Source organism: Syngnathus typhle, linkage group LG3 (genome assembly GCF_033458585.1).
Source record: "Syngnathus typhle isolate RoL2023-S1 ecotype Sweden linkage group LG3, RoL_Styp_1.0, whole genome shotgun sequence".
In the NCBI taxonomy this organism is placed as follows: Eukaryota; Metazoa; Chordata; class Actinopteri; order Syngnathiformes; family Syngnathidae; genus Syngnathus; species Syngnathus typhle.
The window spans coordinates 1,334,664-1,357,699 of NC_083740.1; the positions used below are offsets into that span (position 1 = coordinate 1,334,664).

The window sequence follows — 23,036 nt, forward strand, 5'->3', positions numbered from 1 at the left end:
GCAAATAAGTAAACACTAAACTTCAATAAATGCGTGAAAACAAAAATAATTGGATTATTTTATGCAAAATGTACAATATTTTACATTACACACAATTGAACTGCACTCAATAAATGTAATCTTCTCGAAATGTGATGAATTAAACAAAAGTTTCGTCATTCCTTTTGACGCGTACCTGCTGCGATAATCCGCCTGACCTGTAGATGGCAGTCACATAACTTTACACAACCGGAAAAGACTTTTTCAACGGAAAGTGTCGTCCGCATTTCGTTGCCCGAGTGCTCGGAGCCTCGGCCAAAACTCAAAGTTGGACATAAACGATTCCTTAGCTCACTTATCTTGATACTGCTTTGCATAACGTCGACCACAGGGGCGGTGATTCCCTTTTCTCCGCTTGCTGAGTGAGTAAAAATATTTAATTGGGGCAAATCGTCTATGCTAACCCGTTAGCAACTCGAAGCTAGCGTGATTTTGCCATCGCCTGTTTACAGCCGAGATACCCTAAACGAATTTTTATTCCTAACTTGTCCTCACAGGGGAAATAACAATGGGCTCATCCAAGAAACATAAGGAAAAGAGTCGCGACAGGGAAGCCGAGGACCGCCGTCGCGAACACAAGAAACACCGCCGTAAGGAGCGCGACAGAGACCCATCGGACCGAGATGGTGCTCGGGAGAAAGAGAGACGAAAGCGATCCGCGTCCAGAGACAGGAGCGGACGCGACGGCCGCAGCAAAAACGAGAGGAGCGGCGGGGAGCCACGCATCAAGAAGGAGAAAATTGAGGAGGGGAACGGTGAGGTGCAAGCTCAGTCCGCCAGTGGAGATGCATCTCTTAGCATTGACGAGACCAACAAGCTCCGAGCCAAGCTGGGCCTGAAACCGCTCGAGATGAACGACACCAAGAAGGAACTCGGGACCAAAGAGGAGCCGCTTGTGGCGGAGACCATCAACCCTGCGCTCATCCAAAAGCAGAAAGAGATGAAGGAGAAGCTGGCTGCCATGAAGGAGAAGCGCCTGCTGAACCAGAAGCTTGGTAAAGTCAAGACCCTGGCCGAGGATGACTGGCTGGAGGACACCGCCGCTTGGGTGGAGAAGAACCGCCTGGCGGCAAAGGAGAAAGAGATGGCGGAGAAGAGAGCCAAACTCCTGGAGGAGATGGATCAGGAGTTTGGCGTGAGCAGCCTGGTGGAGGAGGAGTTTGGACAAAGACGGAAAAACAGCGCATACACGGCGCGGGATCTGAAGGGTCTTAAAGTCCAGCACCAAGTGGACTCCTTCGGCGAGGGCCAGACGGTCATCCTCACGCTGCAGGACAAAGGCGTGCTGGAGGAGAAGGAGGACGTGCTGGAGAACGTCGGGCTGGTGGACAAGGAGAAGGCGGACAAGAACGTGGAGCTGAAGAAGAAGAAGCCCGACTACAAGCCTTACGAGGAGGACGAGAGCGTGGACGACATGGTGACGTTCAAGTCGCGGGCGGTGCTGTCCAAGTACGACGAGGAGATTGACGGGGAGAAGAAGAAAAGCTTCCGTTTGCAAACGGGCGGCGTGGCCGACGGCGAGCGGGAGCGGGAGCTGCAGGCCATGCGGGAGACGCTCCGCAGCCAGGCGCAGTCGTTGGAGATGCCCTCGCTCATGATTGCGTCCGAGTACTACTCTCCTCAGGAGATGGTGGGCTTCAAAAAGACCAAGCGGCGTGTGAAGAAAATCCGGAAGAAGGAGAAGACCACGGTGGCGGACCTTTTGCTCCTGGACGAGTCGCGTAAGACGGACTTCGGCTCCAGGACGCGCGGGCGCGGACGCAAAGGGGAATACGAAGAGGACGCGGAGAACGACGGCAGCTGGCCGCACGAGACGGCGCCGACAACGGTGGTGACGGATCTGTCCGACGACGTCCGTACGGCGGAAATGGACATCAGCGACGACGAGGACTTCACGCCGCCCGAGCCCAGCGTCATCGAGGAGGACGAGGCCGAGCAGGAGCTGCAGAAGCAGCTGGAGAAGCAGAGGAAGCTGCGGCAGAAGCGGCTCCTCAAGGACTCGGGCGAGAAGATCGCCGAGCGGGTGAAGCGGCTCTCCAAAGACGACAGCGCCGACGACGCCGAGAAGCGCAGCAACATTGTCTTCAACGCCACCTCCGAGTTCTGCCGGACCTTGGGGGACATCCCCACCTACGGCCTGTCGGGCAACCGCGAGGACCAAGAGGACATGATGGACTTTGAGCAAGAGGAGGAGAGGGAAGGCGCCGGCGACTCCAACTCGGACGCCGAGGACAACGTGGGCTGGAGCAGCGTCAACCTGGACGAGGAGCAGAAGCACCCCGACTTCGCCACGGCCTCCGCCACCATCCTGGACGAAGAGCCCATCGTCAACTCGGGCCTGGCCGCCGCCTTGCACCTGTGCAAGAACAAAGGACTGCTGGAGACGGAGATGCAAAAAGTGGCCCGGGTCAAAGCCACCAAGGGCGCCCTGCCCAACGACAACTACTGCATCGAGGACAAGATGGGCTTCGACGACAAGTACAGCCGGCGCGAGGAGTACCGCGGCTTCACGCAGGACTTCAAGGACAAGGACGGCTACAGACCCGACGTGAAGATCGAGTACGTGGACGAGTCGGGCCGCAAGCTGACGCCCAAGGAGGCCTTCCGGCAGCTGTCGCACAGGTTCCACGGCAAGGGCTCGGGCAAGATGAAAACGGAGCGGCGCATGAAGAAGCTGGAGGAGGAGGCGCTGCTGAAGAAGATGAGCAGCAGCGACACGCCGCTGGGCACGGTGGCGCTGCTTCAGGAGAAGCAGAAGTCGCAGAAAACGCCCTACATCGTGCTCAGCGGAAGCGGCAAGAGCATGAACGCCAACACCATCACCAAATAGATAGGCGTTGATTTTTTTTCTTTTCTTTTCCCCTCCACACACACCTTCTCCGCACTTGTGTTTTACAGTCATTGCTACCGATCGAAAATGGTTGTAGGTGTGCTAATTAGTCAATAAAATGTAGACGATGGTTGTTTTTTCCTTCTTTATTTCTCGGTCACATACATGCTACTTCAAATTGAACTGAACTTTATTTAGAAATTATTTAGAGACAATGTTTAAAAGTCCTTGGACTGACACCCTTTCAACAATAAATGAATGCAGACGGGTTTTTTTTTTTTTTTTTTAGATTCCTTAAAAAGATATTTGAAAGCAAATTTTTACTTTTGCCAATTTTCTGACATGCAAAAAATACCTGGAGCTGACTTATTAAAGCCTCGGTAAGCAATAGTGTCGACATGATGACATCACTGCACGCGTTTGGTGAAAGAAAATGGATTTTACGGTGAGTAAGTAAAATAGCGTTGACATAAAAATGTTTGAAGAAAATGTCCTGATTGTTGATATAAATAATCTAAACTGACATTTTGGACGTGTCCTCGTGGCATTCGACTGACATTTGCATTATGAAAATGAAATTTTCAGTTTGATTTTTGTTCGTTACTAGTTAGTGGTTGGTACACACCGTCCGTTCGCAAATAACTTTAATGTTTCACTATTTTAAATATATAATGTTATGATTGTTGAACATTATACGTCATCCGTGGGCGGAACCAAAGTTCGGCTAGTTGACATTTCTTAACCGCAAAACCTGTCAACAATGTATGCCCAAAAAAAATATATATATATATCTGCCGCATGATAAGGTGGCATATAAATAAAACTCCACATTACATCATTTAAAATAGAACGTCATTGTTTACAATTTGTGTCAATTTAGAAAGGTGGCTATTCTCGTCTGACGTGTCCGGCCGGAATGGATGACCACTTCCGGTCTAGCTAGCAAGCTTAGAGTGGCGGCGAGAGTTTAAGGAGATTTTCATGCCTTCAATTGGCTTCCTGCTCTTTTCAGGTAACTGGTTATCGCTCCACGCTACAAAACAACTCTAGTTACAACATTAGATTATGTTGCCAGCCAAGTTGTTTTCATTAAAATGGAGTAAAACAAAAAAAGTTTCCGGTGAAAAGACGTTAGCTCGCCATCGGCAAGTGGCTGCCCTCAGCTGACAGCTCGCAAACAAACACACGCGCAACTGTGTGTTATAAGTTAAGTACTCGACAGTTCCTTGAGTGTTCAAACAAATGGAATATGATCAATGTCGCTTTGAATGTCAATTTATTCAACCATTTTACTTGGCTTGTCACAATGATGACGAGAGGAGCTTATGTTTACTTGTGTGTTCTCCCAGGACGTCATATGTTGCGTATTAGTCACTTTATTACATTTCCCTCTCAACATTTTCGATTGAATTTAATCTCATCAATTAAAGTTAAGATTTCAAATGTAGAGATCCAGGTAAAAAGTTTTTCTATGCGTTTATTTTGATTTATCTTGCTTGCCCGTCCGTCTTCCTTCCTTGGTCCCGCCCATTATTAAGTCCGTTCATGTATAGTCAATAAACCTCACCTACTTCTGGTCTGTTTATTTTCTCCCTCCAGGCTGTTGTGATGTCATCTTCAGAGTCCAAGCCCCCCACTCCAACCCTGGGAGACTCGTACAAGGGCTGGCTCTTCAAGTGGACCAACTACATCAAAGGTTACCAGAGACGCTGGTTCGTCCTTAACAATGGACTGCTCTCATATTACCGGTAGGAATCCAAATGTCCTTTGCCATCACCTTGAAATGAGACATTTAAACGTTACTCATCGTGCTCCACCGAAAATATTTCATTCCCTCTGAAATCCGATGATGACATCAACAAGGATCTCGTTCGCAGGAGCCAAGCCGAGATGGGCCACACGTGCCGCGGCACCATCAACCTGGCCACGGCTAACATCGTTGTGGAGGACTCGTGCACCTTCGTCATCTCCAACGGGGGCGCGCAGACGTACCACCTGAAGGCCAGCTCGGAGGTGGAGCGCCAGCGCTGGATTACCGCCCTGGAGCTGGCCAAAACAAAAGCCTTTCCCTCGCCCGATCTATCCGGTGAGCTCAAACTTCCCATTTCACGTTCCGCCTCCCTGACCCTCCGCCGTCGTCGTCGTCCGCAGATGAGTCGGGCAGCGTGGAAATTCAGTCCACCCTGCGCATGCTCAACGGCAAAGTGGAGGACCTCAACACCTGCAACGATCTTATCGTCAAGCACGGATCAGCCCTGCAAAGGTAGGAACCCGAGATCCTCGGCCAGCCTGAGGATTGCCGACTTTTTTTTTTCCCCCCGCCAAATAGATCTTTGTCAGAACTGGAGGGCATTCACGCCGCAGCGGACATGAGCGAGAAGATCAGACAAGTCACCGAGAGGGCCACGCTCTTCCGAATCACTTCCAACGCAATGATCAACGTAAGTTCCGGACGGTTGACGGTGAATCCACGACGCGGCTGACGGCCCAACTTGCGTAGGCGTGCCGAGACTTCCTGGCCATGGCTCAGAACCACAGCAGGCGCTGGCAGAAGTCTTTTCAGCTGGAGAGGGCGCAGAGGATCCGCTTGGAGGAGATGCTGGAGCAGCTGGCCAAGCAGCACAACCACCTGGAGCGAGCTTTCAGGGGAGCCACCGTGCTGCCGCCGTCGCACGACGACATGGACGGAGGGAGCAAAGGTTCAAATTCTTCACGCCGGAAATAAAAGCCGGCATGAGGTGTGATCCTCCGTCCGTACTTTGTTTCAGGCGGATTGTCGGGAAAGGGGGACGCCAGCGACGAGGATGACGACGACAACGAGTTTTTCGATGCCATGGAGTTCATCACCGTTCCCGCGGACCCCAAATATCACAGGTCACTTGTACCTCCACCGAGACTTCAGCGCTGCTCGATGATTTATTTATCTATCTATCTATCTATCTATCTATCTATCTATCTATCTATCTATCTATCTATCTATCTATCTATCTATCTATCTATCTATCTATCTATCTATCTATCTATCTATCTATCTATCTATCTATCTATCTATCTATCTATCTATCTATCTATCTATCTATCTATCTATCTATCTATCTATCTATCTATCTATTTTATTTTATTTATTTTTTAATTTTATTTATTTATTATTTTATTTATTTTTGCTCTGCAGGAGATCCAGCAGCAACACAAGCAGGCTGAGCAACGAGACCAGCGCGGACGACCTGTCGGTAAAGTTGTCTTCGTCCACGTGGACGTAACATCCGCATGACACACGCTCTTGTTACCACGGCGATAGGGGCAGAGGTAGGGTGTTGCGACTAGCGAGAAGAGAGGAAGGCAAGCGAGCGGAATATGAAGACAGAAAGACAGACATTTTCACTCGCTCAGGCAGTAGCTCCCGAACGAGACCGAAGCCGATTCCATCACGCCGAGCGAGCGCCTCCGTCCTGATCTTCGTTTTCCTCCTGATTCAGTTTGACGAGCTGTCGCTGGCGTCCAGCCCGGAGTCCCCGCCGCCTCTGAAGCCGGAACCGGTCAGGCGACGGCGGACGTGCATCCCGGAGAAACCCAACTACTACCTCAACCTGTGGAGCATCATGAAGAACTGCATCGGCAAGGAGCTCTCCAAGATACCAATGCCCGTGAGAAGGCCCGCCTCCCATCCGAGCGCGGACGCGGTAACGCCAACGTCGTGTCCCCCCCGCCCTCAAGGTGAATTTCAACGAGCCGCTGTCCATGCTGCAACGCCTGTCCGAGGATCTGGAGTACTACGAGCTGCTGGACAAGGCGGCCAAGTGTTCGAGCTCGCTGGAGCAGATGTGCTACGTGGCCGCCTTCACCGTGTCGTCCTACTCCACCACCGTCCAGCGCACCGGCAAGCCCTTCAACCCTCTGCTGGGGGAAACCTTCGAGCTGGATCGCCTGCCCGAGTGTGGCTACCGCTCTCTTTGCGAGCAGGTCCGACTTGCTCGTGAACTTCCGAAATTAGGAGATCGGACTTGCCAAGAGAGTCTCAGTTTGGAATTTGTTTTTTTCATTCATATCGTGTCATCGTCATTCCCCAACGCAAGGAAGTATGTTCTTCTCGAATGTTCTAATTTAACGTGATTCCGTCCAATTGTTTGCGCCCTCAGGTGAGCCACCACCCGCCCGCAGCAGCCCACCACGCCTTCTCCGAGAAAGGCTGGACGCTCCGACAGGAAATCACCTTAGCCAGCAAGTTCCGAGGAAAATATTTGTCCATCATCCCCTTAGGTGAGTCAACCTTTTCATGCAGTTCACATTTCCAAGAAAACACGACGCAGCGCTTTTTAAAAAAAAAAGAATTACCGAAAAATTAATTTTCGGACTATAAGTCGCACCGGAGTATAAGTCGCGCCAGCCATAAAATGCCCAAAAAAGTGAAAAAAAACATATATAAGTCGCTCCTGAGTATAAGTCACCCCCCCACCCAAACTATGAAAAAAACCCGCGACTTATAGTCCGAAAATTACGGTAATTTAAATGTATTATTATTTTTGTCTCGGTCAGGCTCTATCCAGTGCATCTTTGCCAAGAGCGGCAACCATTACTCTTGGAAGAAAGTGACCACCACCGTGCACAATATTATCGTGGGCAAGTTATGGATCGATCAGGTATGATGATGACCTGTCAGAATGTCGTCAGAACTTTTTGAACACATTTTATTTTTTCCCCTTTCAGTCAGGGGAGATCGATGTGATCAACCACAAGACGGGCGATCGCTGCCACTTGAAGTTCACTCCCTACAGTTACTTCTCCAGAGATGTGCCACGAAAGGTGACTCGTCCATTCTCTATTTACGACCTCTGGCAAGAACGCTATCGAGACGTCCTGTTTCTGCGCGGGCAGGTGACGGGCGTGGTGACGGACAAAGACGGCAAGGCGCATTACGTGCTGTCGGGCACGTGGGATGAGAAGATGGAGTTCTCCAGGATCATGCAGAGCAGCAAGAGCGCAAACGGCGCCGAGGGCAAGCAGAGGACCGTCTACCAGACTCTCAAAGCCAAGGAGATATGGAGGAAGAACCCTTTGCCGTACGTTACGCTGCCGGAGCAAATAGTTGCAGACGGCCTGAGATGTTTCCTTTCTGCAGAGAGGGAGCAGAGAGCATGTACTTCTTCTCCACGCTGGCGCTGACGCTCAACGAACCCGAGGAAGACGTGGCGCCCACCGACAGCCGGCGGCGCCCCGACCAGCGTCTCATGGAAGAGGGTCGCTGGGACGAGGCCAACGCCGAGAAGCAGAGGCTGGAGGAGAAGCAGCGGACGGCTCGTCGGGAAAGAGAGCGGGAGGTCGTCAAGGCGGCCGACGCGCCCGACGAAGGTAAGAAGCCGGATTGACACGTGGCCCAATGCATGGACGCTGATGATCAGGGCGAAAACAAAGTCGGGACATTTATGTCCGCGTTGTGTCTCTTTGTCTCCTCTTTGCATGTTTGTGTCCCATCACTAAGCTTCCTCTCAGGATTCAAACCGTGACTCGCCTTTGAAAAGCAAGTACTCATTGTCCTGATTGCCCAAAAGTGGTACAAGGGCTCCCCCTAGTGGTCGTCAGTGCTTGGTGTATGTAGCATGTAAAGTATGTTTTGGTCATCATTTTACGGTAGTAGTTTTGTGTCTTTCTAGGCAGCTCGACTCGATCGATAATCATGACAATCGATCGTTCGAGGCGGCCGTCTAGCACTCTTTCCAAGATAGCGATGTCACTTTCTAGCTAGCTAGCTAATAAATTTCATGGCTCGCGTGTTGTCATCCCTCACCGTCGTCTTGTTTGCGGTTCTAGCCGAAGCGGATGAGATCGGAACGGAAGCCAGTGAGATTTCGGATGAAAGCAAGTATCGCCACGTAGCCTCGTAGCGTACGTTCGTATTAGAAGGGATGTGCGGTGTCGCATTTTTAACGACGATCACCGTAGCGTAGTCGCGTAATAGTCACGTGACCGACTGCTGATGTTTTGACGATCCATGTTTGTGTGTGCTGACGTTCAGCTGACACGGAGGACGCTCCTAACCTTCACACTGCTTCTCCTCCTCCTCCTCTTCTTCTTCCTCCTCTCACATGCAAGTAGCTCCCTAACGTTCTTATTCAACTGTCGGTATTCTGAAACATAAAGAGAATGACGCATCAGGTATTTAAAAGGTCCATTTTGCTTAAAGCCCGAAAGCTTCACGCTAACACACAATGCAAGTGACGGCGTTCCTCTTGCTCTTCCCTCAGCCGTCCATCCAGACAGCTACCAATCGCTGTGGTTCGAGAAGGTCGACGACCCCACCTCGGGAGAGACCATGCACGTCTACAAGGGCGGCTACTGGGAGACCAAGGACGGGGGCGGCGGCTGGGACGTTTGCCCCGACATCTTCTGACCCTAGGCTCTGGTGGAAAAGGTTACATAAAAAAAACAAAAGAATTAAATCAGAATTTTGCTCAAATTGACAATATTCGGAGGCTCAATTTTTTTTTCTTCTGCACTTTGTACAATTTTTGCTTCCCTACAGACTGAAGGACTGCAGTGGATGAGATCATTCCTTGTTTTCTACTTTTAAAGTGTGCTTACCTTCTGTCATCAAATACAGAGCGACGTTCCCCCCCCGCCCCCCCTCGCAAACTGTGGTGCCTTGACATACGAGTTTGATATATTCCACATCAATACTCGTAACTCACATACAGCCATGTAGACACAAGCAAAAAAAAAAAAGTACTACAATTGTAAGATGCTGTAATATTAGTCCTTTCTCATAAAGGACTCGAGTGTTGTTATATTATCTGTCTACATGACTTTTGCTAACAGTTAGCATGTCAATGACATTTTCCATTATATGTTAGCATTAGCGTTACTGAGGCGGTTAATTTATAGACAGTTATTCTCTTGTTTTATGTTGTGTGTAGACTTCAAGTGGGCGTGGCTTCAAGTGGGCGTGGCGTCAGAGAACTTTGCGTGAGGAATTCTTGGTTATTTGCTAAAGGGCGGCTTTGTTTGAGTTGAGTCACCTGCCACTCGTATCTCAAGGCGTCACTGCCCCTTTCTCCCAAGCTTCATGGTTCGCAATCATGTTCGGAATCTGTTCTTGTCATTTCGTCTGTTACTTCTGCACCAAAAATGTACGTGAGGAGACTTTGTGTTTGTAAAGACAAGTTTAGCAGAATACATCGTTCCTGGTGGTTTTAAGATATGGGTGATCTGCACTCCATTTCGCTTTTTGAGAATATTCAGAGCTTTATTGTTGTTATTTTACAGGGTAAAAAAGAGATGTGTAGTGTTGCCATTTTCAAAGAAAAAGTTGGAATCTTCCAAGCTTTTTGGGATATTGGTTTTGAGAGAAAATTAGCTTTTTTTTTTTTAGTAGGAACATTAAATTTGGTGTGCATTGCAATGACAAAAAAATTAATTAATGCATCATTTTATTAGAAAATATAATGGGTGAAAAATTTTACAAGAATAAAATTGTTATAAGAAAAAATTGTTTTTAAGTATCTTTTTATGTCAGAATTTTTTTTTTTTTTTTTACAAATTTAATTCCTCATTATTTACATCGCGCTTTTTTCCGGCCAGAGTTTCACCGCTCGCACGGCAAGCGCGTTCTTTCAAAACAAGCGCCCCAAGTGGCGTGACGTCACAGTCTTTTGTTTACTCGCCCGGTGTCGCTTGCTAGCAGTTTCCAGTCTTCCTCCTTATCGACGGGCGTGGACTTTTTTTTTTGCAAATTCAGAACGTGTGATGCGAATAACGTTTCAATATTAAACGGGTAAATATGTCGGCTAACGGACCCGTGGGAGTTGACTGCACGGACGCGAGAAGAGGCGACGGACAAGCGTGAGTTGAAATCATTTATTAGCCACTTAGCAACCGCTTGTTGTCGCCGCTGACAAAGAAAACACCCGTTGCCCACATAGTGTCATTTTTTGTCAAATCATTTTCATTTAAAAAGTGATGTGTCTGTTCTTCTGGTACCAGATCTGAGAGTTCCGCGGATGTGGATGCCCGTAAAGCTCAGGCACACAGCCACAGATACAGCCTCGCGTTCCCCTCCATTGGACATTGTATCATCATCAACAACAAGAACTTTGACAGGAGCACAGGTTCGTGTCATGTTGACAACAAGACGTTCAGAGCTCCTGTAAAGGCAGGGCAGAGTGAAAATAAATACCGTTATTTTCCATGTATAATGCGCAAAATTTAACTAATTTATTGTCCTAAAATCTGGGGTGCGCATTATACATGGATATAATTTTTTTTTTTTTTTTAATCCGGATATGATACGGAGGCCGCCATTACAGATGCGCTTTCTTCTCTGCTGTTCAAACACAATGCTCTCGTATCAGACGCTTGCTAGATCACCTGCTCGTTTGCTGTCACAATGTACCCTATATATATTTTTTTTATGGGGCTTAGTCATAGTGTAAAAATAGAGGAGCAGGTTTTGGAGGGAATAAATGAAGAGAATTTTACAAGATATCTCAACAAACATTTCATATTCAGCTGTGAATTTAGATGTCAACAATGCTGCTGTTTGTTTCGTAAATTGTCATGTCAGATATCTGGCAGGAAGTCCCGTCACCACAAATGTGTGTCACATTACAAGTTCCTCTTTTGGGGATTTGATGGAAATGAAAAAAAGGGAGTCTCTTTAATTCCAAAGTTACTTTTGTCGTCGCAGGTATGAATCAACGCAACGGCACCGACGTGGACGCAGCCAACGCCATGAAAGCGTTTGCCAAGTTGGGTTACAAGTGCAAAATCTACAATGACCAGACAGTGACGCAAATGAAACAGGTGTTAACTGCAGGTGAGCACTCCACCCCTCCCATTGCAATACAAACACTCGTCCTACATAACACATTCAAATCTTTCACATTTGAAATTCTAAATTTTATTCACCTTTGACTTTTTCCCCCCCCCCCCAATTTCTCGACTATTTTTCCGCCCAGCGTCCAAGGACGATCACAGCGGCTGCGCATCATTGGTGTGCGTGTTGCTGAGTCACGGCGACGAAGGCGTCTTCTTCGGCACCGACGGCTCCATTGAGCTAAAATACCTCACCTCGCTTTTCCGCGGGGATCGCTGCAAGACGCTGGTGGGCAAGCCCAAACTCTTCTTCATACAGGTACAGGTTCATACAGGTGTGATATATTGGTAGAAAAAAAAAAAAATTATGTACCGTATTTTCCGGACTATAAGGCGCACTTAAAAGCCTAAAATCTTCTCAAAAGCCAACAGTGCGCCTTATAGTCCGGTGCGCCTTATATATATATGGACCAAATTTCTAAATTTAAACTGGCCCGAAGCATTGTGTCATGAAATCAGTCATAAGTGGCCCGCTGAAGACTATCAATCATGAATCAAAAAGACTATGGATCATTATTTTGTGATTATAAAGTCATTTGTTCCATTGAAATAAAAAAGATAAAATGGAGAATGATTTGATTTGGATTAAAAATCTGACATAATGCATTAATGGTGCGCCTTATAGTCCGGTGCGCCTTATATAAGGACGAAGTTTTAAAACGGGCCATTTATTGAAGGTGCGCCTTATAGTCCGGAAAATACGGTACATTGGACAAGAAATAGAACGACAAATGAAGAAAAAAGCTGTCTTGTAAACAAACCGAATGGATTTTGTGATGAAGGCGTGCAGGGGCACCGAGCTGGACGCCGGCATCGAAGCGGACAGCGCCGATGACGGCACCGCCAGGATCCCCGTCGAGGCGGACTTCCTCTACGCCTACTCCACTGCGCCAGGTCTCGCTGCATGTCTTTTTCTCTGAAACGTGTCATTTTCTTGTCACTATTGTAAAGTTGTAAATGAATGAGAAGAAAAATGCCATTTTTAATGTCATCATAATAAGTCCACAGCATCCATGTATTTATTTCTTCCTCATGTGTGCAGGCTACTACTCGTGGAGGAATACCACGACAGGCTCGTGGTTCATCCAATCGCTGTGCGAGATGCTGACCGAGCACGGCCGCTCGCTGGAGCTCCTGCACGTCCTGACCCGTGTCAACCGCAAGGTGGCGCTGGAGTTCGAGTCCATCTCCACCGCGCCGGGCTTTGACGCCAAGAAGCAGATCCCGTGCATCGTGTCCATGCTGACCAAGGAGCTGTACTTTGCGCCCTGACCCACAATTTCCAATTCTTTTGGGTTTACACGTATTTCACCGGAGTTTGTAGGCATTATTTGGTCATATTTGTCTTCAGCATTTCATGAGAAACGGTCACATTTGTTTGCTGTTTACACAATTCAGGTAGACGTGAAGCCACTAGTGAGACATAAGCTGGGAAAATGGAAATATAAACTTGAAATGAATGTTAAACAAGAGTGTGCATGAGAGTCCAAAAAGTCCTGAATTTGAAATGTTTTCAGTAAATATGATACAAATGTTACGATTGACTTCATTCCAGTTTTTTTTGTACTGGATTTGGATTGACAATCTTGTGACACAATTTGGTGCGTTTGTTTTTTTTATTGTGACGCAAGAGTTACGTGTTGATGTCAAAATAAAACTCACTTTGAGAAATACTGTCTTACGTTTCTGTCATTCGAGTGTTGAGATGTATCCTTTGTAAAAGATTGCTTAAATGTATTATAAACAATTTGTCTTTGAAATATGGTACGAAAAAGTTCAACAACGAGGCGTTTACGCAAAGGCGGATTTTAAATAATTGCCTAAACTCATCTCTAAGAACACGTTGTTAATTCAACACCGTGCTCAAACTCGTTTAGATTTGTGGGCAATAACTCAAAAGTCCGACTAATTAAGATGGTTTAAACTTTAGATCTTAAAATATCGTTGTTTTTGTCGCCTTTTCGGATAGCAATATAGAAGTCTCCGAGTATACCTTGAACGCAACACTCTCCCCATACTTGCCCGCTCCAAACTTGACCCCAAAAGAACCAACGGCGTCACACGCTGCTTATCGGTTGCTCCTTATTTTCGACCTAAATATTCTCCACAAATTCCGTTTATTGTCTTTAGTTTGGACAGAATGGAGCTGTTTCGAAGCCGGCTTTGTGACCGTGAACTTTGGTGATGGAGGAGAAGGTGCTCGGGATCGCCCCGCACTCGCTGGCCGTGGTGTTGTCGAGGTTGAGCGGCCACCGTGAGGACGAGACGTCGGTCACCCCACCGGTGCCAGCAGCAGTGGCGGCCGGCTACCAGGTGTTCGCGGACTTCAAGGCCACCAACATGCAACATTTCTGGAACCAGGCGCTCACCCGGGCCCTGGCTGAGGTCTTCTTCCTGGGCTGGTTGGACGAGCACGTGCTGCTGATCCGCGGCCGAGAAGATCACCTGCAAGTGCTGCGGAATGGATGGACAAGAAGGACCCTGAAGGCTCCGCCGGGTTTCCACATCACCTCCTTAGGTGGGTCCATTTTGTTCCTTTAATTACGGTAACAAATAACTTCAATATGCGTCATTATTCAATATTTGGCACCACAGCGGTTGTTCCTATCTAAAAAAAGGTTCGTAAGTCGGAACTTTGTATTTTTGGGAAACTTCCTTACATTAATATCGTAAACTAAATATCATGAATGAATAATTCCACTTTTCCATAGTCAAAAAAGAGCAATCCTAATTTTTTTCTGGACAGAATGAAAAATATGCAGAGGTTTCCCACAGTCTGCAAACAAACAAACAAACAAAAAAACAAACAAACAAACAAACAAACAAACAAACAGTTCACCATTGTTCAGCAAAATGACTTTATTCATTCGTTCCTCTCAAGTAAAAAAAAAAAAGGAAAAAAAAAGAAAAGAAAAAGTTGATGCTCGCAAAACTGATGCCTTGTGTGACATCATCCAGTTTTCTTTTTTCTTTTTATCGATGGGCTCTGAATGATGCTTGCTTCTGGACACAACATACATTTCGGTGTCGTCCAAAGGTGAACGATTCCGCTCGAGTAGTTGTCTGTGTGGAGGCTGAAGCAAAACACCGATAAGCACAGGAATGTTTGCCTTGTAGCTAATAGCTCACTTGCCGTACAAACGACACACCACGCCGTGTGACTGAGAAAAAAACAGCCCGATGTGATGATTTTAGCCTTGAGGAGAAATTAATATCAAGGTTGGGCCAAATATGCAAAATCATATGGCATCGGTTGTATTACCGTAATTTTCGGACTATAAGTCACACCGGAGTATAAATCGCACCAGCCATAAAATGCCCAAAAAAGTGAAAAAAAAAAACATATATATGTATATAAGTTGCTCCTGAGTATAAGTCGCCCACCCAAACTATGAAAAAAAACCGCGACTTATAGTCCGATAATTACGGTACATTGAGTATCAGGTATCGATATTATCCACATCTTTTTGTCATTGTGTTCAATGAAAGTTAATGTATCAATATATTGATGGTGTCATTCTAAGTTTTGATACAATTGGCTTTTGCAAAGTGGCTTCTCTATCCATTATGTCACAGGTCATGTTTGGAATATCGTCCTTGCTCATTTCCATTTGAAAAGCGTCTTGCTATATTCCCACCCCTACTTTAAAGCAGTGGACAAAGGTTGTGTGTTTTCCGTCAAAGGTTTCTTTTTTAGCAGCGAGCGTTAAATCCCATTAGTTGGGGGTCTTAGTATCCATCCGTTGGATACACAATTGGGGCAGCAGGAAGGAAAAGCTTTTTTTTTTTTTTTGTATCCTGAAAAGTGCTGTCTGGAAGGAAAGGGAGCGTCCCGCCGCAGAATGACGGGAAACGGCAGGAATTTGTTTTTCACTCGTTTTTCATCGATAGATGAAGTTTACATGAGGCGTCTTAAAAGTTCCACTAGAGGGCAGAAAGACTCAGGCTAGTAAAGAAGTTACAGGCCCAACCAAACTGTCCCTCGAGTGACCCGACTTGAGTTTTATTTAGTTTTTTGGGTGGAAGTAAACTCAACTCAACACACTTCACAATTAGTTTGACAAATAGTGAGTAATTCATTAAATATAAAAAAAAAATAAAGGCTTGCAGCTGCTTTATGAAGTTTCCTGTCAAACTAAACACAAAATAAAGTCCTTGCTAGCTTAATGCTAAGTAGCTTCTATGTTGTGACTTATTAACCCTTCAAGCAACCAAGTGACCATAAATGGTTCTGTAACAACATGACCATTTTAAATGGTCAGTGTGCCTAATCTACGTACCGTAATTTTCTGACTATAAATCGCACCGGAGTATAAATCGCATCAGCCATAAAATGCCCAAAAAAGTGAAAAAAAACATATATATGTATATAAGTCGCTCCTGAGTATAAGTCGCCCCCCTACCCAAACTATGAAAAAAAAACGCGACTTAAAGTCCGAAAATTACGGTACTTTTTTAAAATATTACACAACAAAAACAGGTTTTTTTTTTTATAAAAACATCAGACACGTAAACCTCGAGAACAAAGCGTAAACATCAAAACCATAGTCATAGTCTAGTCGGACATTACCTCTACCGAAGCGAGCGGATTTGAACCCAGAACCACCGCGGCAAGACTGCCGACCACTTGTTCACCGTGCTGCATATGCTTACCTATGAACTGAATACCAATGAAGCCAAATCAATAAAAAGTCACATGACGTATGACATCTTCCCCATCTTCTATTGTGAGCGACTGCCACTTTAAGGTGGGGGGGGGGGGGCTTGTGTGTGTGTGTGGGGGGGGGGGGGGCTCTGGCGGTGCTCGGCGAGGTAACAGCTATGAGCTCATCGGCTTGCGTCGTCATGGCAACAAAGGCTGTTGCAGCACTACTGAGGAATAAAATGGCTGGCGTACTAGTTCACCCCCCCTTCCCTTTTCCTCCCCATCTTTTCTCTTCTTTAGTATCAGTGAACTGGAGCAGATTGGTTGTGACACCCACCACAAGATGACCCCCCCCCCCCCCCCCGTCATTTTGTGTGCACCCCTTCTTTTAACAAAAAGTCACCAAGGTGAGGATGCAGTCAGCTGACTCCATCTGAGCTGTGATTTTATTTTTTTAATGTGGACCCCCCCCCCCCCCCACGCACACACACCTCGCATCCAGACGCATGCTCACGCACACACACACACACACACACACACACACACACACACACACACACACACACACACACACACCTTCCTGGAGGTGCTGGGAGCAGCTGCAGCATTAGCAGCGGGAAGAGGAGCCGTTGACTGGAGTTTGGCCCCCCCCCCCACCACCTCCACCCGCCCTCCCCGACCGACTCTCTCACACACAAGCGCCCCCCTCCCTCCCCTCTACCCACCCCTGCGTTAATGAATGGATGCTACGGCTAACGGATCGCCGCCGCCGCCACCGCCGCCGCCGCCATCGAGGCTGGATGTCTATTCTTGACTTGATTTCTTTCTTCTTCCTATGCTCTCCCGTTTTGGCGTGTTTGCGTCGTCTCCCTCCCCGCCCTTCACTCGTGTTTGTCAAGGGTGGAGAGAAAAAACAGAAGGACGACGGGGGTGTCTGCGCGCGCGCGCGTGCTCGCGTGTGTGGTGGCGGCGGCGCTCGACGGGGATAAAGATGGAGGTGAACGTGGCGTCCCCGCCGCTCGGCGTACTACCGTTGGGCTGAATGCAGGAGCTTTGATTTGGATGCTTTTTTTTCGGCCGCTCTTCCGGACAACGCCGAGCTATTGCCAGGCCTCGATGGGAAAGGAACAATCCTGAAAACGACATCCGCCCCCCCCCCCCCCGTCCCCCCTCCCGCCCCCTCCACCCTTTCTCTTTTGATTCTATTTACCCCATTTCACCTCCTTCCTACCTTCCCTCAACACCCCCACCTCCCCCGCATCGGAGCGTAATGTGCCCCCCCGCGCATGCAAATGGTGGCCGGGTGATGCCTCCCGGGAGGGAGCCCGCCACGAGCCGCCGCCGCCGCTGCCTCCACCGCCGCCACCGCGTCGCTGTTCGTCAATGAGACGCACGCCACTTCTTCCTGCCATGTCCAGTGGGCCATCGCTCTAGCGGGACGCTCGCTACCCCATGAGGGGGAGGCGCTGAGCCCCTGAGGTTGGTCCACCTCCCCCCTGCCCCCCCCCCCACCTCCCCTAAAAAAAACAAAAAAAACAAGGGGGTCACGATGAAGAAGAACCGCAACGTGCGGCGGGCCTGGGCCGGCTCGGAGAAAGACATCCGTGTGCAGAAGCAGCACCTTCCTCCACCTCCTCCTCCCCATTTCTCGCCGTCCCCGCCGAGTTTTCGGGCATCAGGTGAGTGCGTGACCTCCCCGAAAAGGATCCACCCATGGATGACCATTCACCTCACGACACTCCAAAAACAAGAAACAATATTGCGTCACCAAAACAACAGGACTTAGCTTGAAATAGTGGAGGACCGACTCTGTGCTCGAATGTTTGGGCTTTAAAAAAAAAAAAAAAAAAGTGGGGGAGTAATGATATGAGAAAGATTTGCCAATTTGATTTTTTTCCCCAATTTATCGATTAATCGACCAGCAAATAAATCGACATTGATGAAGTGTTAGGAGACCTTGTTTCATGTCAAATTGGCCAAGTAGCAGAATTTCAGCCTCTTAACAATTGTTCTCCAATTTTTGTAGTCTATGAAAGAAGAATGAAAAAGAATCCTGGTATGTTTTATTTTCTAACAAAACATTAGCAAACATTTATTACTTTGGGAAATCATCAATCAAAGTTTTGGAAGATTTTCTGATATGTCCCAAACCAGTTACTAAAAGTTTGCGTATTTTCTGTCTTGTCAATTCAAATTACTTTTCCTGTTTTTGAAAGTAGTCACGGATATTTAAAAATATGCAATTCATTGAATTTAAAAAAAAAAAAATAATAATAATAATTATTGAAATTGTTCTCAACATGCACTTCTGGCTGTTTTCCTCTGCACTACTTTTGTTTCGGGTTTTTTTTGCCCCAGTGACCGGGCCACTTTCCAACCACTAATAAGATTCACTCATCTCATTCATCCCATCATTGTCATGGTTGAAAAAGTTAGATATGGTCACCGCCGCCGCCGCCATTTTGAACCTATTTTCAACCTTTTTATTCACGTGCTATGACGTAATCTATTGTGTAACTAGTTTATGTTTGTAATTGTTTTACTATTTGTTTTAGAAGAAGGAATATAATAGCAGAAAAAATCCAAAACTCCAAATTGTGCACGTCAGCTATGTTGGGTGACATGAAGCCATGACGTCATAGCGCTGACCGTCCGGCCGGCGCGGTGTCGCGGGCGGGAGGCGCTACGGAAAGGAGCTTACGCTTACGGCGGGGACCGCGAGCGAGCTCGCTACGAGTGACATCACGCCAAAGCCTGCTCACTTCGACAAAGGCGACAGCACGTGGCGCCGCGCGAGTACTCGTTGTCGACGGTTGCCGCAGCAGCTAGCGCACAAACAGGAAGACGAGCGAGCGAGGGAGGGAGGGAGAGAGAGAAACGGAGAGAGGACGAGGTGGAGCTAGAGCTGTTTGACCATTACGTCATAGCTTCTCTCACCCAGCCATGCTTTTCTTTTCTTTTCTCTCTGGCTCACCGGCAGGTGACGTGTCGCCCATCAGCATGTCGCCCATCAGCCAGTCACAGTTCATCCCGCTGGGCGAGATCCTGTGCCTGGCCATCTCGGCCATGAACGCCGCCCACAAGCCCGTCAGCCAGGAGGCTCTGGTGGAGCACCTCAGCGCCAGCTTCCCAGGTAAGCGGCGGCGGCAGCGGCAGCGGCGGGTACGGCCGACCGACCTGCCGACCGGGCAGAATCCCAATCCATTTCTCTTTCCATCCAAGGCGTGCCCACACCCAGCTTGGAGGTTCTGCGACACACCCTCAACATGCTGGTGCGAGAAAGAAAGATCTACCCGACTCCAGAGGGCTACTTCATCGTCACACCCCAAACCTACTTCATCACGCCGTCCCTCATCCGAAGCAACAACAAGTGGTACCACCTGGACGACCGGCTGCAGGAGCGACAAGCGGCGCCGCCGCCGCAACCTCAGCAGTGTACTTCGCCCAAGTCGGGGAACGTCACGCCGTCGGCGGCGCCCGTTTGCCCGTCGGAGAAGCCCTCCCGGAAGAATCACGGCGACTCGTACAATTCCCGACGCGACGAGCCGCCGCCGAGGCTTCAGGGTAAGACGCCGAAGGAGCAGCAGAGTAAGACCCCCAAGGACCACGGCCAAGCGCCGGCCAGCAAGGAGCAGCGAGGAGAACCGCCGTCCTACCCCTACCCGCCCCCCCGCACGTCCCCCCCTGTCCAGCAAGATCCGGCAGACAAGAGCAAAAGCGTGACGTCCTTCCCGTACAAAACGGACACCCTGACCAAAAAGAAAGAGGCCAGCGGAAGCGGTGAGAAACAATCCAAGCGCTTCGGCCTGCGCCTCTTCCGCCTGAGCTTCAAGAAGGACAAGATGAGGCAGCTGGCCACTTTCTCGGCCCAGTTCCCGCCGGAGGAGTGGCCGTTGCGCGACGAGGACGTCCCCGCCGCGCCCATCCCCCGCGAGATCGAGATGGAGATCATCCGGCGTATCAACCCCGATCTGACGGTGGAGAACGTGGCCCGCCACACGGCCGTGATGAAGCGGCTGGAGGAGGAGCGCACGCAGAAACACAAGGCGGGCTCGTCGGCGCAGCACAGCGCCCGCAGCCGCCGGGGCCGCGGCCACCGGCGGGTCCCGCACGGTAAGTCTCGCTCGCACAGCAAGCCGCGGACTTCCCGAGGGGAGCCGTCCGAGGGTTCCAACTGGGATCTTCTTTTCATGGAAAGGGATTATCGCTTCTTCAGCCACTCGCTGGTCCGCTCCCCTCGGGAGGCCATGTACACCCTGGAGCGCCGGCGTAGCGGCGGCGGCGGCGGCGCCGCCACGTACCTCGTCCACAGCAACCCCAACATCACAGAGTCCTACTGCCCCGTCACGCCCGAGTGGGACGTGTCCGGGGAGCTGGCCAAGAGGAGGACGGAGATGCCCTTCCCCGAGCCCTCCCGGGGCACCTGCCAGTCTAGGGTCCAGAGGAGTCACAGTCACAATCAGGAGCGCAAGTCGCGCCACGACCGCTCGGACCAGGCCAAGGAGCGCTCGCGTTCCATGGACAATTCCCTTAAAGGGCCGTCGCTCGGCCCGCCCGAAGACTTTGAGGACGGAGCGGAGGAGCGGGGCGGCGTCGGCGGCGCCGCCCACTACTACACGGACGACGGCACCCTGCGCGCCTCGCAGAAGTCGGCCCACTACTCAAGGATCATGTTCTCTGCTGCTAAGTTCCACTCGGATTTCAATGTGCCTGATTTGGGGAAAGGGAGCGCGGACGAGTTGAGGCTCCGCAGTAGCGCCGAGAGGAACAAGAGCAGAGACAGCCTGCCGTCCTACAACGAGCTCATGGGACTTTCTCCCAAGCCCTCGGCGGACGAATACTTCCAGTGCAATACGTCAAACGAAACAATCCTAACTGCCCCCTCGCCTCAGGCAAAATCGGAATACGACACGTTAACCTCATCGGGAGGACGCCGAAAGGGCTCTCCGGCAGACCGCCAAACGCCTCACCTCACTTCTCCGCACAAGGTGGAGTACAAGGAGGACTTGGCCAAGGGTCAAAACGGCGGCGGCGGCGGCGGATCGCTGCGACTGACGCCCAGCCAGACGCCGGAGCCGGCGCAGAGCGCCCGCCTGACGCCGCACCAACACAACGTGGACCCCGGCGGGGGCGGCGGCGCCATCAAGAGGAAGGAGATCTTCAGCAAGGACACCTTGTTCAAACCCCCCCCACACAATGCCTTGTCCGCGGGCTACGCGGACAGCAGCTACACCAAGTCCGGCACATTGCGGAAAGCCTCGCACGCCAAATCAACAGAGGCCCTCGACAATCCTGAGCCCCAGCAGCCTTCCAATTCCGCCGCTTCCTCCGCCTCGCCCGCCATGTTGCAGGCCTGCCTCGAGCCAACCGTCCCGCCCGCCTCCTTCGACTACTACAACGTCTCGGACGACGAGGACGACGAGGAGGCGGAGGAGGACTCGCACAAAGAGTTGGCAAAGGCGGAGGACGGCAAGGACCATCGGGAAGCGGGCGGTAAAGGCGGCGGCGGCGGCGGCGGCACCGTCGTGGGCGGCGGCGGCGGCGCCGGGGAGGGAACCATCAAGTGGCTCCTGCAGCGGGAGAAGGAGCACGACCTGCAGCGCAAACTGGAGAGCAACCTAACCTTGCTCAGCCCCAAGGAGACGGAGAACGGCAGCAGTCAGAAGTCGGCCCACTCGGCGCGCTTGGACAGCATGGACAGTAGCAGCGTCACCGTGGACAGCGGATTCAACTCGCCCAGGTACATCAATTCGTTCATTACATCGACCACAAACCCATGATCACATTTATCGCTTCATATTTTAATAATTCAGACCTTTTTTTTTTTTTTTTAATTTAGACTTTGTGAATGCTGCTGGATACTTTTTCCACATTTGTTTGGTTAGCTAGCTAGCTCGCTAATGTGCTTTATTTATATGCTGTGGCTCATTTCAGACATGAGAAGTTTGAATTTGAAAAAGCCAGGTGGACTTTTTTTTTGCAGCCATCCCACGGTCGGTTCCCGATACGCCGCGCCGACTCTTCTTCATCGCTTGATGTTTTGCTTTTTCCGTCCGCTCTCTCTTTCTGGCGCAGGACGCGCGAGAGCCTGGCGTCCAACACGTCCAGCATCGTGGAGAGCAATAGGCGGCAGAACCCGGCGCTGAGCCCCGGGCACCACGTGGGCCCGGGCGGCGCGGGACTGCCCTTCAGCTTCCGCGCCATCCCCGAGCCGCCCGCTCCGTCGCAGCCCGACAAACTGCAGAAGCCCGCCAACTGCCTGGCCTCCATCACCAGCGTGTAGAAGCCAGGGGACGACTTTTTTTTTTTTTTGCTTTTCCTTTTTTTTTTTTCTTCTGGTATCTCACACGTTCACACACCTTGGGACTCTGGAGAATCTTACTGGGACTGTTACAAACAAACAAACAAACAAAAAACAGGCATGGCTTCTAGAGACTGTTCCCACAGCTTCAACAAGAACTTGACTGCAAAAAAAAAAAAAAGAAGAAATCATAAGGAAAGGCCCGAAGACTTCACAGAAGACTTTTTGCTGACTTATCTGGAGATTTACCGGTATGGGAAAGTAGTAGAGTATAGGATTCAAGTAACATTTGGAAGCTTTTTCTATCACCTCATGTCCAATTCAGTGTTCTTCTTCCCGAACAAAGGCTCAACGGA

At 49.6% G+C, this 23,036-nt stretch overlaps 4 protein-coding genes and 1 long non-coding RNA gene across 8 annotated transcripts; 4 read left to right on the top strand and 1 right to left on the bottom strand.

Annotated features, from left to right (window-relative positions):
• The first annotated feature begins 219 nt into the window (after nucleotides 1-219).
• On the top strand, nucleotides 220-2,999 carry sart1 (spliceosome associated factor 1, recruiter of U4/U6.U5 tri-snRNP). Its single transcript, XM_061274961.1, has 2 exons — nucleotides 220-401; nucleotides 537-2,999. The coding sequence occupies exon 2, from the start codon at nucleotides 548-550 to the stop codon at nucleotides 2,867-2,869; it is 2,322 nt and encodes a 773-aa protein (XP_061130945.1). The 5' UTR covers nucleotides 220-401; nucleotides 537-547; the 3' UTR covers nucleotides 2,870-2,999.
• Nucleotides 3,000-3,325: 326 nt separating this feature from the next.
• LOC133151709 (oxysterol-binding protein 1-like) lies at nucleotides 3,326-9,653 on the top strand. Of its 3 annotated transcripts, XM_061274962.1 has the most exons (17): nucleotides 3,326-3,881; nucleotides 4,469-4,617; nucleotides 4,747-4,955; nucleotides 5,021-5,132; nucleotides 5,199-5,310; nucleotides 5,370-5,568; nucleotides 5,638-5,743; nucleotides 6,042-6,099; nucleotides 6,346-6,513; nucleotides 6,584-6,829; nucleotides 7,006-7,126; nucleotides 7,403-7,506; nucleotides 7,574-7,669; nucleotides 7,742-7,926; nucleotides 7,986-8,215; nucleotides 8,880-8,951; nucleotides 9,109-9,653. In XM_061274962.1, exons 2-17 carry the CDS (start codon nucleotides 4,478-4,480, stop codon nucleotides 9,252-9,254), a joined length of 2,304 nt encoding a protein of 767 aa, XP_061130946.1. In that variant the 5' UTR covers nucleotides 3,326-3,881; nucleotides 4,469-4,477; the 3' UTR covers nucleotides 9,255-9,653. The 3 variants fall into 3 exon arrangements, with proteins under 3 accessions (XP_061130946.1, XP_061130948.1, XP_061130947.1); XM_061274964.1 differs by lacking the exon at nucleotides 8,880-8,951 and having other exon boundaries at nucleotides 3,327-3,881; XM_061274963.1 differs by lacking the exon at nucleotides 3,326-3,881 and having other exon boundaries at nucleotides 4,475-4,617; nucleotides 4,733-4,955.
• Nucleotides 7,539-9,213, bottom strand: LOC133151714 (uncharacterized). Its single transcript, XR_009713976.1, has 2 exons — nucleotides 9,072-9,213; nucleotides 7,539-8,991 (listed from the first exon to the last, which is right to left on the bottom strand). It is a non-coding gene; the product is annotated as an uncharacterized LOC133151714 (long non-coding RNA).
• Nucleotides 9,654-10,483: 830 nt separating the features above from the next.
• Nucleotides 10,484-13,405, top strand: casp3a (caspase 3, apoptosis-related cysteine peptidase a). Its single transcript, XM_061274972.1, has 6 exons — nucleotides 10,484-10,702; nucleotides 10,844-10,968; nucleotides 11,547-11,675; nucleotides 11,818-11,993; nucleotides 12,517-12,628; nucleotides 12,777-13,405. The coding sequence occupies exons 1-6, from the start codon at nucleotides 10,641-10,643 to the stop codon at nucleotides 13,004-13,006; spliced, it is 834 nt and encodes a 277-aa protein (XP_061130956.1). The 5' UTR covers nucleotides 10,484-10,640; the 3' UTR covers nucleotides 13,007-13,405.
• A 374-nt stretch (nucleotides 13,406-13,779) lies between these two features.
• Nucleotides 13,780-22,879, top strand: stox2a (storkhead box 2a). 2 transcript variants are annotated; one of them, XM_061275442.1, is made up of 4 exons: nucleotides 13,780-14,252; nucleotides 19,360-19,512; nucleotides 19,602-22,119; nucleotides 22,455-22,879. In XM_061275442.1, the coding sequence occupies exons 1-4, from the start codon at nucleotides 13,919-13,921 to the stop codon at nucleotides 22,660-22,662; spliced, it is 3,213 nt and encodes a 1,070-aa protein (XP_061131426.1). In that variant the 5' UTR covers nucleotides 13,780-13,918; the 3' UTR covers nucleotides 22,663-22,879. The 2 variants fall into 2 exon arrangements, with proteins under 2 accessions (XP_061131426.1, XP_061131427.1); XM_061275443.1 differs by lacking the exon at nucleotides 13,780-14,252 and adding an exon at nucleotides 17,905-18,058.
• Nucleotides 22,880-23,036: the final 157 nt, after the last annotated feature.

Coding starts and splice junctions, on each gene's coding strand:
- sart1 (XM_061274961.1), top strand. CDS start 548: ATGGGCTCATCCAAGAAACATAAGGAAAAGAGTCGCGACAGGGAAGCC.
- LOC133151709 (XM_061274962.1), top strand. CDS start 4,478: ATGTCATCTTCAGAGTCCAAGCCCCCCACTCCAACCCTGGGAGACTCG. Junction 4,618..4,746: donor GGACTGCTCTCATATTACCG/GTAGGAATCCAA, acceptor TCTCGTTCGCAG/GAGCCAAGCCGAGATGGGCC. Junction 7,670..7,741: donor CCAGAGATGTGCCACGAAAG/GTGACTCGTCCA, acceptor CTGCGCGGGCAG/GTGACGGGCGTGGTGACGGA.
- casp3a (XM_061274972.1), top strand. CDS start 10,641: ATGTCGGCTAACGGACCCGTGGGAGTTGACTGCACGGACGCGAGAAGA. Junction 10,703..10,843: donor AGAAGAGGCGACGGACAAGC/GTGAGTTGAAAT, acceptor TTCTGGTACCAG/ATCTGAGAGTTCCGCGGATG. Junction 12,629..12,776: donor CGCCTACTCCACTGCGCCAG/GTCTCGCTGCAT, acceptor TCATGTGTGCAG/GCTACTACTCGTGGAGGAAT.
- stox2a (XM_061275442.1), top strand. CDS start 13,919: ATGGAGGAGAAGGTGCTCGGGATCGCCCCGCACTCGCTGGCCGTGGTG. Junction 14,253..19,359: donor TTTCCACATCACCTCCTTAG/GTGGGTCCATTT, acceptor GCTCACCGGCAG/GTGACGTGTCGCCCATCAGC. Junction 19,513..19,601: donor CCTCAGCGCCAGCTTCCCAG/GTAAGCGGCGGC, acceptor TTTCCATCCAAG/GCGTGCCCACACCCAGCTTG.